Below are 13,086 nucleotides of genomic sequence, written 5' to 3'. Positions count from 1 at the left end.
CAAGAACTCAAAAGACGAGAGACTGAGAACATTATAGATATGTCTATTACATAGACTGAGATCTATGTAATTGGGCTACACCCATTATTGTTGTACCTAAGTCCGATAGTAAGGCAAGATTGTGTGGTGATTATAAAGTAACCGTAAACCAGGTTCTAGAGAGTAATCTCCCTAATACATTGCCAAATGTAGATTTGTTCACAACAATGACAGGTGGTCAAATCTTCTCAAAGTTGGATCTTACGAATGCCTACTTACAGCTTGAACTAGATGAGGAGTCCAAGTCATGCTTGACTATAAATACTCATATAGATCTATATCAATTTAATAGGCTACCATTTGGAGTGTCTTCTGCCCCTGCCATATTCCAAGGGGTGATGAACCAGATTTTGCAAGGTATTGAAGAGATAGTATGTTATTTAGATGACGTACTAATTTTAGCACCAAATAGGCAAATTCGTAATAACATATTGAATGAAGTCCTCAAACGGCTAGAGAAACATAGAGTACGAGTGTCTGCTCGCAAGTGTGAGTTATTTCAAAACTCAGTGGAGTACTTAGGGTACAGAATAGACAAAGATGGTTTACATCCAACCAAGGGAAAGCTGGATGCAATCAGAAATGCACCCACTCCCAAGAATGTCACTGAACTTCGATCATTTTTGGGTCTTTTGAACTATTATGGGAAGTTCCTACCAAATTTGGCTGCAGTATTACATCCATTGAATTAACTATTGAAAAAAACAGGTCCTTTGGAATGGTCAGAAAAATGCGATACAGCATTCAAGGAGTATAAAAGCAAACTGGTAGAGAGCACTATGTTAGTTCACTATGACGTATCTAAGGAGATCAAGCTAGCATGTGATGCCTCTCCGTATGGAGTTGGGGCAGTGATCTCTCATGTACTACATAGCGGGAAGGAGAGATCAATTGTTTTTGCTTCACGCACTCTCAGTGCCAGTGAGCGTAATTATACGCAAATCGAAAGGGAAGCTTTAGCATTAATTTTTGGGGTCAAGAAGTTCCACAAATACTTGTATGGCCGTAAGTTTACCATCATTACGGAACATAAGCCCCTGACAGCAATCCTCCATCCAAAGTCCCCATTAGCTGCAGCCCAAATGCAGAGATGGGCTTTGATTTTGTCAGCATATACATATGATATTGAATACAGACGATCAGCTGATCACAGTAATGCTGATGCCATGTCTAGATTGCCTTCCCCATCACAAGTTACACCCGATAGGGAAGAAGTGTTCTATTTTTCATACACTGATAAACTGCCAGTCACAGCTGAAGAGATTGGTAGAGCAACCAAATGTGACCCAGTTATGTCAAAGGTGTATGATTATATTGCAAATGGCTGGCCAAACCAGGTAACAGACAAAGATATTTATCCATTCTTCATTCGTAGGAATGAATTATCAGTCGATAAAGATTGTATCATGTGGGGTGCAAGAGTGGTTATACCAAATAAATTCAGGTCCAAGTTATTAGGAGACCTCCATGACCAGCACCTGGGAAAGTGCTTGACCAAGAGTTTTGCATGCAGTTATTTATGGTGGCCAGGTCTAGATAAAGATATAGAGTACATCGTCAGTCAGTGTACGACATGTCAATCGGTAAGCAAGAAACCACCATCAGTACCATAACAGCCATGGAAATGGCCTCCCAGGGTGTGACAAAGGCCGCATATCGATGTTGCTGAGCTAGAAGGACAACAATTGTTCATTGTGATTGATAGCCATTCGAAAAGGGTCGTGGTGTTGCCAATGTGGAAAATAATAAGTAAAACATTAGACATTTTACAAAGATTATTTTCTTCATTTGGCCTCCCAGAAGAAAATGTTTCTGATAATGGACCAGAATTTCGTTCAGAAGAATTTGCACAGTTCACGAGCAAAAATGGTGTGAAAATACCAAGGTTCCACCGTACCATCCTGCTTCAAATGGTGCAGCAGAGCGCACAGTACAAATTTTAGAACGTGCCCTCATCAAACAGATGTTGGATCCAAATCCAAAGAAACGACAGTTGTCATTGGACCACAAATTGGCTAATTTTCTAATTATGTATCGTAATACTCCTCATACAACTACTGATAGAACACCATCATAGTTGTTTCTCAAACAACAACCACGAAACAGATTCTCATTGTTAAAACCAAACTTGGCACAGTCCGTAGAAGAGAAACAATTAAGACAGAAAGAGAATCATGATAGAGTAGAGTAAAAGAGAGAAGTGTGAAATTAAATCAGAAGGTGAGAGTGAAGAACCATCACCATAAATGGTTAAAGTGGTTACCAGGAAGAGTGGTGAAAATATGTGGTCCTCGCATATATTTGGTCAAGGTGTTTGATCATGGACAGGTGAGGTTTGTTCACATTGATCATATTTTATCTACAGACGTGGAAGGAGTTGAAGGTTGGAATGATTCAATTATTTCTGACGCATCAGATAGTTTTGATACACGTAAAGTATCAGTAGCATATCCTACCTCCAATGTACTGGAAACAAATCCAAGAGAAAGTCAGAATTTAAGTCTGAATCTGAGTCAGGCAGACAAACAGTCTGAAGTCAGAGAGCGTTCAAATTGAAATCAAGGGCATCCCTCGGAGGAAAATTTTCCTCAGGATCAGCTTCGAATGAGTTAAAATTAGACACCATGTTTGGAAGGTTCTGTTCGAGAGCGAAGGTATCCTCTTCGAAACAAAAAACAAGTGGTTAAGTTTGATTTGTAAATATGGCAAAATAAGTCCATATCTTTTGGATTTTATCATGTATTATCATGCAAGTTATGTATGATTATTTTGTTATAATTACTTCTTCATTAAGGAGGGAGAAGTGTAATATATATAGCTCCACCTGTGGACTCCTGTGGCACTGCAGCCAGTGCTGTGTACAAATAAAGAGGGAACAGGTCACCTGACTCGAGTTCCGGAGTGTTCTGCCATCTTAAGGCTTGTGTGTGTTTATGAGTTGTACTGAAGATATAACACATGTACACAACATCCATGGCATTTCCTTTATCGATATACTCCATTATTTTATCAAAGAACACTATTCAATTTATCAGACACAACTTCCCTTATAGAAATCTTTGATGTCTTTCTAGGTTTGTATTAATCTTGTCCTATATTATGGCCTCTAGAAGCTTACCCAGTCCTGATATTAGACTTATTTGGTTTATTGTTTCTCTCTTTTTGAAAGGAGGTACAGGTTGAGCGTCCGAAATCAGGAGTTCCAAAATTTGGAATGTTCCGGAATCCGAACATCGGGCCGATCCATGGTGGGGTCATCTGGAAACCGGAAAACGTACCCGAAATCCGGACCCCCCCCCGCCCCCCTCAGCAGCCTGACCTCGCCCCGGCCCTTGGTGGCCCGACCTCGCTCCGACCCTTGGCGGCCTGACCTCGCCCCGGCCCTCGGTGGCCCGACTGCCCGCAACTCTAGCACACTTCACCCCAAATTTACCTGCAAAAATCTTCTGTTGGTGCACCTTGTTCTGTGTGCGCGTGGCAAGGCAGCGCCACGGCCTTTCAAGAGGTGGGCGCACTGCCATGCCGCCATGTTTTATTTTTGCCGGCCGACTTCCCGATCAGCTGGCCAATTATTTCCCCGGGCTTGGACGGATCACCAACAGGCAGCCTGGACCCCCTCCTGGGTGCCAGGCCGCTGGCCCGGCCAAATCCCTCCTTGGTGGCTCAGTGGCCGAACCTACAGAATCGCCGATTCTCTCCCCTTTAAATGAAGGGAGAGATGTGATGACGCACACGCAGAGTGACGTCACCACCGCTCCGCTGCTGAGTGACAGCGGCGGAGACTCAGTCCCGCCCCAACTTCCACCCCTCACCTGGATTTACCGCCGCACTTCCGCCACCATTATGACCGACTTCCGGTTTTGTCGAAAAAAAACGACAAAGACCTGAATATCGATCAGGAGACGACCGCTTCCCATGCGGCGGTAAAACCAGGTAAGAAATCGTAGGTGCGCCATGTTTCTGGCATGTCTGAATTTCGGCTCCAAGATGTTTGAACTAATTAAAGAAACGTAAAGAGAGTTCTGTTTGGTAATGACATTTGCGCTGTAGGGGTGGGGTTCATTATAAGGTTCCCCGCGCTATTATGGGAAGCTGTGACTTCGACCCATTCCCCTGTTTTTTATTAGACAGGATCTCTGCCACCCAACCGGCTTGAGTCCGATCCCACTATCCAGGGGCCTCGTGCCTTGACAGAGAAGGGGAGGGGTAGTGGCCAGTGGAAGCTCCAGATCTCCTGGGAGAATGAGGTGGGGTTTGAACTCCTATGAGGGTGGGAATAACAGAAGCATGGAGAAGCTGGCATCCTTAGGGGGCTGAATCCACAGAGGCCAGTGGTTTCTGGCAGTGGGAGGGCTTTAGCGACCGGTGCCATTTAGAATCCTGGGTAGCGGGTGATGTACAGCAGCCAGTGGACTTCTTGCAGGGCTTTTCTGTTGTAGAAAGCCATATATTATTAGCCAGCTTTTTTTGTTGTTTAAGTAAAACAGGGTTTTCATATTTCACCCCACCCATCAGGAGTCCGAAAGCTAATGTGATCTGTCGGCTTGTGGTCCTGGACAGATCCCTTCCTTGACTGGCGTCCTGCAGCTTTTAGGGACTCCTACTCTGTCTTGCCATCAAACACCTTCTCTCTGAAAGGACAGTAGGGAGAAAGGTAGAAATAGAAGAACACAAAGAGAAGCATATGAAATTAGAGAAAGAAAAACAGCAACATGAAGACAGGCAGGTAAGAAAGCAAATCTTCTGATTCACTGTGAACAATGCCACAGGAAGTATCCAATAGAAAGTTTAATTAAAAACGAAAACAAATTAGATTGCTTAAACTTTGTGCTTCCAAATTGGATTGGCCAAACAATGGTTCTTAAGACAAATGACACATTGGTATGGGCAAAGACACACAGAACAGACTTCGATTATATCACTATCACACCAATAACAATCAATGTTATATTAATCTGTAGTTAGTGCTGGCGAATTAGTACAGGACATAATGCTAAACATAGGATTACCAGCAGAATAACGTAAGATTAGAAAAGGAAGACACATCTACATTAGCAGCATAAATGAGCAGTTTGCAGTAGATTAAAAAGCTACTGCAGGACTCAAGTGTAATTTCCCTACTGTTACAAGTTGAATTCATGATTAAGAACATAGCATGTAGAATTACAAAGAAAAAGTTTGAACTTGTCTCTTGTGAAGTAACTTACCTTCTAAAAATCAAGGTATGTAAAAGCCACAAATTCTGGAAAATATTAAACCATCCTAATGGTCCAAATTGTTACAGATGACCTGCCTTTCATAACCGTGCGTTTGGTTGAAATTAATGGATTTACTACTGTTCCATATGTTTTCATTGATTTCTTTATAATATACTTTTTTTTCTACTATATATTTTTCAGAACTGGGACTGACCATTTTTCATCTTTTTTCCCTGCTCAAAACTCATATTTTTTTGTTGTATTGGGAACGGAGTCAATTTGGTGAAGGTAATTTATAATATGGATGTTGACTTATGAACAGACTGTCACCTTGTGCAGTAAATACTGAACCAGCAATTAGTGTACCAGGTAGCAGCTGTTCTATAATTCATTGACGTAAGTTTACATTGTAGTTTCTAGAGCTTGTGATGGTCCTAGAGTTTTGTCTCGGGCGATGGCGCAAAACGGGTAGTATAGGATCGATGCCCATTATACGCTGCACCTGATATTCAGTTCCATTGCAGCAAATGAAACTGATTATCAGGCGCTGCATATAACAGTCGGCCGATCCGATTCTGCCCGTTTTGTGCCACCGCCTGAGACAAATTTCAAGGCTATGGGTTTTTCACAGGCTGCATTTATTGCGGGTGCGAGATCGGAGGCCTCGGGGAGTGTGTCCAACATGGGGTTGAGTGGGTGTGTGAGGCAGGGGGTAAGTGTAAAGGTACTTACTGCCTGGATCCAGTAGTCCTCACCTTACTTTAGCAGGCGGGTTCCCCAAGGCCTGAGAAACTCGGCCAGCCACAGTTAAATTTGAAATGGTGATTAAATCTGAGGCACGCCAGCGTCATTATAATATTTAAATGAGCGACTAGCCTCCTGTGAGAGGATTGGCTCCCCACCCCCCATCCTGCCGAAGTTAAAACCAGAAATAGGTAGGTTCGAGGTGGGCTGGGGTCTGGATTGAGTTTTTTTAACACTTTAATATCCCACCCGACCGCAACTCACCCGTTTTTTGAGGTTAAAATTCTCCCTACTAAGTCTGTCCTCTTTATCCAACAATAAATAGAACAATAAATCAAACAATAGTCGATGATACATAAGATACTACAGGTTGAGCGTCCCGAATCCGGCAACCATGGGACTGAGGCCGACCTGGTTTTCATGTTTTTCCGGATTTTGGAACGTCTTTCTGACGTCACGAATCCGGAAATACCCAAGCCCAGGTTCGGGTATTTCCGGATTTCGGTATGTCAAAAAGTGGGGGGGGGGGGTACCTGCCGAGGAGCTGTTTGGGCCGGGCGGGGCCACGCCGAGGAGATGTTTGTGTCGGGTGGGGCCACGCCGAGGAGGTGTTCGTGCGGGCGGGGCCACTCCGAGGTGGTGTTCGCGCGGGCGGGGCCACTCCGAGGTGGTGTTCACGCGGGCGGGGCCACTCCGAGGTGGTGTTTGTGTCGGGCGGGGCCATGCCGAGGAGGTGTTTGCGTCGGGTGGGGCCACGCCGAGGAGGTGTTTGTGTCGGGTGGGGCCATGCCGAGGAGGTGTTTGCGTCGGGTGGGGCCACGCCGAGGAGGTGTTTGCGTCGGGTGGGGCCACGCCGAGGAGGTGTTTGCGTCGGGTGGGGCCACGCCGAGGAGGTGTTCGCGCGGGCGGGGCCACGCCGAGGAGGTGTTTGGGCCGGGTGGGGCCACTCCAAGGTGGTGTTAGGGCCGGGTGGGGCCACTCCAAGGTGGTGTTTGGGCCGGGTGGGGCCACGCCGAGGAGGTGTTCGCGCGGGCGGGGCCACGCCGAGGAGGTGTTTGTGTCGGGCGGGGCCACGCCGAGGTGGTGTTAGGGCCGGGTGGGGCCACTCCAAGGTGGTGTTAGGGCCGGGTGGGGCCACTCCGAGGTGGTGTTTGGGCCGGGTGGGGCCACGCCGAGGAGGTGTTCGCGCGGGCGGGGCCACGCCGAGGAGGTGTTTGTGTCGGGCGGGGCCACGCCGAGGTGGTGTTAGGGCCGGGTGGGGCCACTCCAAGGTGGTGTTAGGGCCGGGTGGGGCCACTCCGAGGTGGTGTTTGGGCCGGGCGGGGCCACTCCGAGGAGGTGTTCGCGCGGGCGGGGCCACTCCGAGGAGGTGTTTGTGTCGGGCGGGGCCACTCCGAGGAGGTGTTCGCGCGGGCGGGGCCACGCCGAGGAGGTGTTTGTGTCGGGCGGGGCCACTCCGAGGAGGTGTTTGTGTCGGGTGGGGCCATGCCGAGGAGGTGTTTGTGTCGGGCGGGGCCACTCCGAGGAGGTGTTTGCGTCGGGAGGGGCCACTCCGAGGAGGTGTTCGCGGGGCGGGGCCACGCCGAGGAGGTGTTTGTGTCGGGAGGGGCCACTCCGAGGAGGTGTTCGCGCGGGCGGGGCCACGCCGAGGAGGTGTTTGTGTCGGGCGGGGCCACTCCGAGGAGGTGTTTGTGTCGGGCGGGGCCACGCCGAGGAGGTGTTTGTGTCGGGCGGGGCCACGCCGAGGAGGTGTTCGCGCGGGCGGGGCCACGCCGAGGAGGTGTTTGTGTCGGGCGGGGCCACTCCGAGGTGTTTGTGTCGGGCGGGGCCACGCCGAGGAGGTGTTCGCGCGGGCGGGGCCACGCCGAGGAGGTGTTTGTGTCGGGCGGGGCCACGCCGAGGAGGTGTTTGTGTCGGGCGGGGCCACGCCGAGGAGGTGTTTGTGTCGGGCGGGGCCACGCCGAGGAGGTGTTTGTGTCGGGCGGGGCCACGCCGAGGAGGTGTTCGCGCGGGCGGGGCCACGCCGAGGAGGTGTTCGCGCGGGCGGGGCCACTCCGAGGAGGTGTTTGTGTCGGGCGGGGCCACTCCGAGGAGGTGTTCGCGCGGGCGGGGCCACTCCGAGGAGGTGTTTGTGTCGGGCGGGGCCACTCCGAGGAGGTGTTTGCGTCGGGTGGGGCCACGCCGAGGAGGTTTTCGCGCGGGCGGGGCCACTCCGAGGAGGTTTTCGCGCGGGCGGGGCCACGCCGAGGAGATGTTTGCGTCGGGTGGGGCCACTCCGAGGAGGTGTTCGCGCGGGCGGGGCCACTCCGAGGAGGTTTTCGCGCGGGCGGGGCCACGCCGAGGAGGTGTTCGCGCGGGCGGGGCCACTCCGAGGAGGTGTTCGCGCGGGCGGGGCCACTCCGAGGAGGTGTTTGTGTCGGGCGGGGCCACTCCGAGGAGGTGTTCGCGCGGGCGGGGCCACTCCGAGGAGGTGTTTGTGTCGGGCGGGGCCACGCCGAGGAGGTTTTCGCGCGGGCGGGGCCACTCCGAGGAGGTTTTCGCGCGGGCGGGGCCACGCCGAGGAGATGTTTGCGTCGGGTGGGGCCACTCCGAGGAGGTTTTCGCGCGGGCGGGGCCACGCCGAGGAGGTGTTCGCGCGGGCGGGGCCACTCCGAGGAGATGTTTGTGTCGGGCGGGGCCACTCCGAGGAGGTGTTCGCGCGGGCGGGGCCACTCCGAGGAGATGTTTGTGTCGGGCGGGGCCACTCCGAGGAGGTTTTCGCGCGGGCGGGGCCACTCCGAGGAGGTGTTTGTGTCGGGCGGGGCCACGCCGAGGAGGTTTTCGCGCAGGCGGGGCCACTCCGAGGTGGTGTTTGTGTCGGGTGGGGCCACTCCGAGGTGTTTGTGTCGGGCGGGGCCACGCCGAGGTGTTTGTGTCGGGCGGGGCCATGCCGAGGTGTTTGTGTCGGGCGGGGCCACTCCGAGGAGGTGTTTGTGTCGGGCGGGGCCACTCCGAGGTGGTGTTTGTGTCGGGCGGGGCCACTCCGAGGTGTTTGTGTCGGGCGGGGCCATGCCGAGGTGTTTGTGTCGGGCGGGGCCACTCCGAGGAGGTGTTTGTGTCGGGCGGGGCCACTCCGAGGTGTTTGTGTCGGGCGGGGCCATGCCGAGGTGTTTGTGTCGGGCGGGGCCACGCCGAGGAGGTGTTTGTGTCGGGCGGGGCCACTCCGAGGTGGTGTTCGCGCGGGCGGGGCCACTCCGAGGTGGCGTTCGCGCGGGCGGGGCCACTCCGAGGAGGTGTTCGCGCGGGCGGGGCCACTCCGAGGAGGTGTTCGCGCGGGCGGGGCCACGCCGAGGAGGTGTTTGTGTCGGGCGTGGCCACGCCGAGGAGGCCCCGAGGTAAGGGCAGGGTTGCCCGGTCCAGATTCCGGAACATTTTACAGATTCCGGACGACCCTGCCACGAATCGTCCCGGAGTCCGGATTCCGGATTTTGGATGCTGCACCTGTATTAGAACAACAACTGTTCAATTATCAATATATTCATTGTCTATTTACTACCTCAGCTATTACATAGTGCAGTTTACCTTAAGCTCTGAAATTGTTTCCTGTTTGGATTTTGCCAGTTCTGCTATTTTAGCTTTCTGCTCTTTCACCATGGTTGTCAGCTCCTGAACAAAGGTCCCGGATTGTTTCTCCTTCTGCTGTGACTGAGCAAGGGCCTGTTTGTAGTTTGCTCGGTCTGCTGTCACATGATCAAAGCCACTCTTTACCTGTATTTAAAAATATATATATATGATTACAGACTACACATTAAACAGCACAAGGGTAGTGTTAATTGTACTTACAGCCATCTCTGCAGAGTAGTCACCTCTCTATTGCTACCACTTTTCTTGTCCGAAATTATTTGGCATTGAAGTCACTGCAGAATGTCCTCCATAAAAGCTGGATATTTTGCATTGTATACCACTATATTCTACTTTCATGTTACATTTAGGACCAGAGAATAGAATGTAGCTTGAATACTGAGAATTAATCTCCTGCTGTCTGACATTAAGTTAATATATTTGGGTATACTTTTGCATATTAAATATTTTATAACAGTTATTTGTAATATACACTCCCAAGATTAAAATTGATCTGCCTTACATATCACCACAAAGTTTTGAGACACCAGGATCTTCAATGACAATCTGCAATAAATCCAAACTCCACACTAGCAGAGGGAATTATGCTCATCTATAACAGAATTAGGAATATTTGATCCTAATTCAAAAGGAAAACAGCATTCAATTTCCCAGCACGGAGAACATAATCTTGAGCAAAAAAAAAAGGCAAATGGTATGGAAAAGATATATCCAGAAAATTATTTCAAACTAAGTTGAGAGAGATGGGCAATAGGACATCGGTTCAAATTAGTAAAAGGAAAAATTAGGATTAATATCAGGATGTTATTCAGTTCATCACACAGCATGATGAACACATGGGGCCCAAGTTTCCACAAGAAAAAAAACGGGCGCCCCTCCGAGCTGGGCGCCCGTTTTCGCGCCTAAAAAAATCCTCGGTATTCTCCACCTACTTACAGGTCCTCTGGCCCTCGCCGCAGCCAGCATGAGCTGTGGGGGGTCTAAGCCATGTCCCGGCGCTGAAAACAGTGCCGGGACCTCTGCACATGCGCGCTACAGTCGGCACGCAAGTGCAGTAGCTCCAGGCGCCGAACTGTGTGGGAGGGGCCCGAAGCACGCAGCCCCTAGCCCTGGCTGAATGGCCTCACTGGGGCTGCGTGGATAAGGCTCCTCCCACGGCCAGCTCCTGCTCCCCGCCCCCGACAAGACCCGACACCCGCTCCCCCCCCCCCCCAGCCGCCGACCAGACCCGACCCGACACCCGCTCCTCCCCTCCCCCCACCGATCAGACCCGACCTGACACCCGCTCTCCCCCCCCCCCCGCCGATCAGACCCGACCCGACACCCGCTCCCCCCCCCCCCGCCGACCAGACACCCGCTCCCCCCGCCCCGACCCGACACCCGCTCTCTTCCCCCCCCTCCCCCCCCCCGACTGACCCGACCCGATCTGCGCTCCTGTTCCCCGACCCGACCACCCCCCCCCCCACTGCACTGGACCCGACTCCTGGACTGGATCCGATCCGACCTGACCTCTCCCTTCCCCACCCCGCCCCCTCTCCCTTCCCCACACCCCCCCCTCTCCCTTCCCCACCCCCCCCCCCTCTCTCTCTCTCTCTCTCTCTCTCTCTCTCTCCCTCCCTCTCCCGCTCAGCGACACGAACGGCTTTCTCTCCCCCCTCCCGCTCAGCGGCACGAACGGCTGCAGAATTCTCCCTGGCTGAAGCACTTTCACACAGGTAGGAAGATGGTTTATTTAATCTTTTCTTGGCTTATAAATGTTTATTCAGGTTGGATTTATTTGTATAATATTTGTAGAAGTATAAATAAGGATTTATTGTCGAATTTAATGAGTTCCCTTCCCCTCTCCTCCCCCCCACCTCGTTCTGGACGCCTAATTTGTAACCTGCGCCTGATTTTTTAATGTGTAGAACAGGTTTTTTCAGTTCTACAAAAATCTTCACTGGCGCCATTCTACTTTAGTTTGGAGTACATTTTCACTGTGGAAACTTTCAAATCAGGCGTCAGTGGCCGAACACGCCCCCTTTTGAAGAAAAAATTCTGTTCTAAACTAGAACTGTTCTACCTGACTAGAACTGCAGAAAAAAGAATGTGGAGAATTGCGATTTCTAAAATAGTCCATTCTCCACCAGTTGCTCCTAAAAATCAGGCGCAAATCATGTGGAAACTTAGGCCCATGGTATGGACTCTTGGTAGAAGTGTTGAAGCAAAAAACCTGGAATACTTTAAGAAACAATTGGATGCTGCAATAGGGGTACTCACTGGATGGATAATCTAGAATGAACTTTAAGGCGTTCCTCATTCATAAAGATCTTGTAATATATATTTTTAAAATCATCTTATAGGTTAGGACAGAAAGGCCTGTTTGCGTACCTTTGCTAGACACTGAGATTATTGTGTTTAAATACTCAGGATATTATTCACTTTCCAAAAGCTGTTTTCCTTAATTGATTTTGTTAGTGATAACATTATTATTATTATTGTGATTTTGTCACCAATAATTTGCTAACGCCAAAGCTAATATCATTTTTTTTCCTTTTTGTTTGCTCATCAAGGTTACGGTTCTCAGTTCTTTTTAACTCTTCTTGCTTGCACTATCAGATTCAATAACTCAAAGTCACAGGCATTTCAATGCATGAGGCAGTTTCTTTCTCACCCCAAACTGTAACTGGTCCTGGAGTTATCTACTTAGTCCCATATCCCTTCCCTTTTACCATAACCTCTTAATTTTTTTCTGTTTCAAATATTTATTCACTTCCCTTTTAAATGTTATTATAAACTTTGCTTCTACCTCTATTTTTGATATCTGCATTAAAAAATCCAAAAGTTTTCCTTTGTTCTTTTGGTGCTGATCTGAAATTTCTGCCCTCTAGTTACCAACTGCCCAACCAGCAGAAATAGTTTTTCTTAATTTATATCTAAAAAAAATTCATAACTGTGAACACTTTCATCAGTTCTCCCATTAACCTTCTATGGAAAAATGTTTCTCTAGTCTCTCCTCATAATTAAAATGACTTATCCCTGGTATCATCTTAGTTAGTCTCTTATGTCCCCTTTCCATGTCCCTGACCTCCTGCTTACAGTAAGATATTCAAAACTGGGCACTATACTCTAACTGCAGCCTAACCAATGATTTATGTAGGTTTAGCATTAGTTCTTTGCTTTTGTACTGCATGCCTCCATTAGTAAAATCTAGCATTCTTGTATGTATTTTATTGATCAACTTATCCTCTCGCTTTTAAAGATTTGTGTATTTGAACCCATTAGTCTCTGTGTTGTTCTAAATCAGTTTAATGTGTATTAAGGCAGTGCTGTGCGTAGCACCTGGGTCTGTTGTCAATTCTTTATTAACTTTTAAACTACAGCTGAAATAATGTACATTTCATAAATGTTATAATGAAGCAGGCAGTTGTCTTTACTGATCCAACCAAAAAGTCATAACCAAAATTCTTTACTTTTATATATGACTTAATTGCCTGAAATGCAC

At 49.6% G+C, this 13,086-nt stretch overlaps 1 protein-coding gene across 6 annotated transcripts in view; it reads right to left on the bottom strand.

Moving 5' to 3' along the window:
* lrrcc1 (leucine rich repeat and coiled-coil centrosomal protein 1) overlaps positions 1–13,086 on the bottom strand; it is a 371,497-nt gene that overhangs the window by 172,179 nt on the left and 186,232 nt on the right. For all 6 annotated transcript variants that reach the window (XM_070893371.1, XM_070893397.1, XM_070893406.1 and 3 more), the window contains one exon: positions 9,543–9,728. In XM_070893371.1, the coding sequence (XP_070749472.1) occupies positions 9,543–9,728 (186 nt within the window). The remainder of the gene's footprint in view (positions 1–9,542; positions 9,729–13,086) is intronic.

The sequence above is a fragment of the Pristiophorus japonicus genome, chromosome 1 (assembly GCF_044704955.1).
Source record: "Pristiophorus japonicus isolate sPriJap1 chromosome 1, sPriJap1.hap1, whole genome shotgun sequence".
Taxonomy (NCBI): domain Eukaryota; kingdom Metazoa; phylum Chordata; class Chondrichthyes; family Pristiophoridae; genus Pristiophorus; species Pristiophorus japonicus.
This window is presented reverse-complemented; position numbering and strand designations above follow the sequence as displayed.